Source organism: the organism of the source record quoted next, unplaced genomic scaffold, assembly GCF_019419815.1.
Source record: "Pyrus x bretschneideri cultivar Hongxiangsu unplaced genomic scaffold, Pyrus_bretschneideri_v1 Contig12, whole genome shotgun sequence".
NCBI classification, from domain to species: domain Eukaryota; kingdom Viridiplantae; phylum Streptophyta; class Magnoliopsida; order Rosales; family Rosaceae; genus Pyrus; species Pyrus x bretschneideri.
Window position 1 is genome coordinate 6024871 of NW_025999413.1, and position 5781 is coordinate 6030651.

Consider the following 5781-nt stretch of genomic DNA (forward strand, 5'->3'; position numbering starts at 1 on the left):
CCTCAGTCCTCAGGCCAAGTCATAGACGTCGGTGTCTTAATCAATTTCAAAATGCCAAGACCTCGATTGCGAGTCATGGTATCAGTTTACCTTGACCTAATTTGTGCTTCATCTAAAATTATTTGAGTTTTACAATGTTGTGAGTTGTTAGGGTTGTTGGAAAATTTAAATGAGGGTTTGCTTTGGTTTAGCATGATAGCTAGGGTTTGTTGTAGCCGGCATCTCAATGAGTAAAGATGGATAATGGATTTGCTTGCTTGGACGTGCCGTTAGAGGAAGTGCTTTCGTTCTATCTGTCTGTGTGGGTGATGGGACAGATGGAAATCATAAATGACTCGGCACACGTAACAAGTTTGTTTATATGTCACCTTGTAGTTTGTTAGTTAGAGACTTTGATGACTAAAAGTGCTTTCCAATATTGTGTCTCTTTCTGCTTCAACCACGTACTTAGGCGAGTCCAAATTGAAAACGATATCATATCGTTAACGCTTCTAGAACATATAATTGTGATTTGTAGGTAAAACTCGAAATGTCATGTGATGGTATCTTAAGTTAATTGAGCATTGTCATGTGACACTTAAATATTTTGATTTTCTTATATAATAATACATGATTAATTTGAAAAACTATCAACGTAGTATTGATGAAATCGCATATGATTCTTATACACGTATATCATTAACACTACTATTGCATGCAGGCGTGATTCCTAAAACAAAACTCGCATGCAATTAAGACCTACACTGACAGTATTTCAAATCGATCATGTAGAGTTACATGCTAGTGATATTTCAAAGTGAATCACACAATTTTGGGCTGGAATACCAGCAACAACAACATCGAAGGTGGAGGAAGGAAACGTTTTTGGAAAAACTAATGAAAATGACTTGAAAACTTTGAGTTTTTACAAAAATAACAAAATAAAAGATAAAATGAATGGTACCATGATTGACTTTTTAGTATAAAAATATAATTTTTTGTTAAAGTGAACAGTACCGGAATTTTTTTGTTAAAGCCCCTAAGGTTTTTTTGCTTCATCTGTGAGCTCAAAATGCAAACAAATGATATCAGCTTTTTATAAAATGGTTTTGCAATTAGCCACGTGTACAAATATTGGCAGAAGCCTGAAGATGTCTCATGTCACATTGGAGTCATTGTGACGCTTGATAAAAGTTTTTTTTTTTCTTCATAAAAACCCCAGCTGATGATTTTGCTACAGTAATTTAATTTTTTTAGAGGCCGAAAAGACTTACAAAGCCATTTCAATTCCCATTAGTCACCAGCGTCAGGAATCGAACCGAAGAAGTGACGTTTAGAATACGGATCAGAAATTCGTTCCCAACCCTTAGGCCACCCTGTGTGAAACATGGACACTTGATAAAAGTTAGGTATTGCAAAAAAATTAAAGAAAACGAAATTGTCAATTTCAACACCATGTATATATTGCAATACCAAGTTTTCTTGTACAGAAGTTAGCAAATCTTGTCCTGATTTATTCACAGATGCAAGATTATCCAAGGATCGTGTCCATCATCCATCACATAAACAACTTCCATTGTATCTAACTTTTTGTGATGTAAGTAGAGATTACATACAAAAGTAGGCAAGCAGAAAATATAGAATCAGCCCTGCGTCTAAGCTGCTTCTGCAAATCCAACTGACGAGTTTCCGTAGTCGAACACGGTGTGATACTTACCCATGAAAACGTCTCCCAAAATCCTGCATCACATGCATATACACCATTGTTTTTAGTTGCAAATTATTTCTGTGTGACATTGCTGGAAAGAAGGTAGAAGTTCAAAGAGATAAATACCACAGTGGTCCACGAGGAGGTGCGATGTCTAAAGCTATGAATCCGCTGATGCATTGAGCTGCGACTCCCTCCCCAACTTTGAGAACGTACTGATACCAACAGATAACACACGAAATGAACAATTGAATACCGGCCAAAAAGGGCGAAGAATGGTTTTATCAACAATGATAATAATCCATCAACTTCCATAATATCTACTGTGGCAATAATTAAATGTCATTCATCGTATCCTTTGTACCGAAAAAAAATAAATGTAATGCGAATAGTAACTGATACTAAAATGTACTACAGTACAGTTTCCAGCAGAGAACTCACTATGACAGCTCGAAGTTGATAAGTCTTTCGTAAGTGTATTAACGCAGTTCCACAAAAACAACATATTGCACGCATAAAATCAATTCTAAGACTATTCGGAAACCTAACCAGTAACCGGTAAAAGTTTAAGTCTGACAACCTAGCTATATGTATAACTGCTTCATGGTTAATGAAGTTAGATTGGAAAATAGCTTACGAAAACTGCTTAGGTCATCCTTGGGGCCTATATGGATTGTAGAGACTGAAAAATACACAATCTCGTGTGTACTACTAGATTTCCAGAAATTAGATTCAGGAAGCTTCAAGATTAAGTACAAAAAGGACGGAAAATTGGAGATCGTTTCACAATAGGGCATGTACATAAAGTCGATAAGTAGTTTACTCGCGTGCTCAAACGAGATGAAAAGATTTAGGGTAATGTCACGACACCATACCTGTTCTGGAGCAAGGTCAAATACTTTAGCACCAATGGTAAATGAGACACTGGGCAATGAAGATAGAGCATCACACTCTACTACTGATTCTCCACTGGGACTGGGAAGTCGTTCACAGAGCTGCAAGTGCAAATGCCAAGATGAGCATGCTGCAAGGGACGTTTCACATAGAGATGATAGGGAAGTTGAGTTACCTGATTGACATAATCCAAGATCTGCTCCTCCGTCTGATTTTTCATTAGCTTATTCTGCATCCACACCACTGCCATCTCACAAGCAGCACATGTAGCATCATGCACGCCATCAGATTTCTTTTCTTGTTTCTGATCCACCATACTTTCAATCCCCGTGCTGTAAAGACGTAGGCACATTAAAACCAGGATGACCTAATTAGCTCATTATTACCACCATCCCTTCTACCATAACTTTCAGAAAATAGGTTGAACTGCATCTAACCTCACACCACGAGTTCCGTCAAAAGTACAGAAACCAATTTGAGAGCAGATCTTTTGGGGTTGTGCCTATAAAACATGCCAGTAAAAGAAAAATTCAATTTACTGCAAGGAGATTTTATGGCAAGCAGAACCAAAGAGAAACTGACCAAGCAATATTATCTACTTATATCAATTAAAATGATTAAAGAACAGGAAAGTTTCATTAAAATGCACCAATAGAAATGTTAAGTAAAACTCAAATCTATATACCTTGGCTACCAACATTTCTATAATGGTTTTCCCATACTGTTCAACCACTATCTTACATTCCTGGCTTACAACACCAGAGGCTCCAATGGCATGATTGATTTGAGTTATAACAGTCTGAAAAAGCGAGATTATAAAATAAGTTAATAACATTAATCAGAAGTGCTAAATGTGAATATAAGCATGATAAGATCACGGTTGAACTGGGATTCCTGTAAGCAACGGATATGCCTTAGCATTGTATCTGTATGTCATGTGCTGTGCTTCTTGATATATTGGCAACTGAGTACTAAGAAATAAGAGTATCGACAAGGCATACCGTTGGCCCAGCCAATAGGGAGGTTCCTGAATCCGCAATTGCTGAACAACCACTTGCACAATATCCTGGAAAGTGCGATGGCAATCTTTCAAATACAATAACAAGCAAGCTGGCCGAGGCCATAGGAAGCATCTACTCTAGACATAATAAGGTTTCAAAAACAAGTTCCGGATCAGTACCAGATGATTCACCACCAATTAAGACATCACCCATATCAAACTGCAAATAACAGAAACAAAAAGCAAGTATGAAACAAAAAAATATATCAAGTAGAAAAATCTGCAAAAGATGAAAAGATTTTGGATAGCGAACCTGCCAGTAGCCTTTTTGAGTCACGGGAACATATGTATGCTCACCCTTGAAATGACTAGAATCAACCCCACCAAAGACAATCTCACCCCCTTCTTCCCCTTCAGTATTGCGATTTAACCAAAATGAGAAAACTGGTTCTTTAACAAGACCTTGATTGACCAAATTATACCTGTTATAATAGCAAATGTACAGTAAAAATAGATTAGCAACGAGGACTTACAACTGTGGAGAGGCAAGTAAAATACAGAATTTGGAGTGTTAGTTTTAATTTATAAATTGAATCGACTGATTCATGATTTTTACGAACAAAGTGGCACTGAATTACCAGACAGGAACAGCATCTCCGACTGAGATCTCTTGGAAACCAAGTCCAAGAATACCATCAAACTTAGCAGCCACGAACGTGACGCCAGGCTCTTTGGTTGCCTCAATAAAGTCCTATAACCAACAAAAATAGCAAAGGTAAAGTCCACAACACCAAACATCACCAAATCTACTTTCTGTCAAGAAAACAAACCTGATCCTGGACAACAAGATCGCCAACTTGGACATGGTCCTGGCTGAAGAAACCTGAAATTGCACCAGTGCCATACTGGATTGCCGCAGATTTGCCTACATTGGAATATGAAACACGGCTTACGAACAAAACTTACAATCAGTCTCTATATCAATCTTTAAAGAGTGTCAGTTCGCGCCGCACCACGCCCCCCCCCCCCCCCCCCCCCCCCCAAAAAAACCCCAAAATCCCGTTAAGCAGCTAAGGATATGGTTGATCACTCCCATTGGACTGTCAAAATCTTATAAGAAAGTGAATGAATTGAAACGGGGAATGGAAGCGTACCATTCTTTGTGTATGTACTTGACTGGCTAGACTTGTACTTGGGATGTAAATAGCAAGCAACCTGCAATCCAATTTGAAAGCCAACCAACTTGTAAGAAAACTTCATTTGACTAAACATTTCTAATACAAAAAGAATTACAAAAATGAAAAAAAATGACTTTCTGAGCTATACCGAGAAATAACACTTTGCTGAGGGCACCCAAAGATTAGAACTTCCAGTGTCAAATATCACAGTGAACTTCTGAGCAGGAGTTCCAATACCAATCTCACCAAAATACTGAGCATCCATATAGTTCTTTAGTGCAACGATATCAGTGTCCTCAGACTCCCCAAGATTACTGCGTAAATGATACTTCCTAATCGTACCTCCCGGCGTTCCATTACTTCTTCTATTCAGATGACAAGTTTGATCTATTTTCATCTTTTTCAGTCCAATTCTGACCAACCCATCATTGGGTGTGGAAATCACCACATGGGAAAGAAGCAGAAACAGAAAGGAAGTGACCAAACCAGCTCTAAATTCAGTACCCATTTTCGACAACTGCAACAAAAAGTGCGCAAATTTGTTGCTCAAAAATCACTTTTAACTTAAGCAAGTAGTGAAAATCAAATGCTCTAACAAAACATAAACATGGTCTATATGTTTGATCACTAAAAACACATAAAATAGCATTCCAATTCCATATTTTTAACCTTTCCTGATATTTTCTCAGGAACCAAACAGATTCTAAGTAACCCTAAACTCAATCAGCAATAAAGGTGCAAACATTAGAAGAAAACAATCCAAAATATGTACAAAAATAACGACTCAAAAGCTTTAATCTCTGAAAAAAATTATCAGAAACTTAATTTTGATGCATTAAATTATACTTATAATTAAATCTTACATTTTTTTAGCACGACGACGAACTGCGAAGGATCAGATGAAAACTGATGCAAGAAGGAAACTCAAGCCAGAGAACATAAAAGAACCGGAGAAGGGAGGGTCGGGTTCCGCTGCTTCGCGGAATAGATATGGTGATGTGTCGTATTTTGATTGGCCGTCT

The 5781-nt window shown here is 37.6% G+C and overlaps 1 protein-coding gene across 1 annotated transcript; it reads right to left on the reverse strand.

The window, feature by feature from the left end:
• Window positions 1–1417: 1417 nt before the first annotated feature.
• LOC103944551 (aspartic proteinase A1) lies at window positions 1418–5781 on the reverse strand. Its single transcript, XM_009355023.2, has 14 exons — window positions 5623–5781; window positions 4908–5276; window positions 4736–4796; window positions 4412–4506; window positions 4220–4332; window positions 3895–4063; window positions 3762–3801; window positions 3583–3647; window positions 3267–3380; window positions 3019–3083; window positions 2757–2913; window positions 2563–2682; window positions 1814–1902; window positions 1418–1719 (listed from the first exon to the last, which is right to left on the reverse strand). The coding sequence occupies exons 2-14, from the start codon at window positions 5265–5267 to the stop codon at window positions 1635–1637; spliced, it is 1533 nt and encodes a 510-aa protein (XP_009353298.1). The 5' UTR covers window positions 5268–5276; window positions 5623–5781; the 3' UTR covers window positions 1418–1634.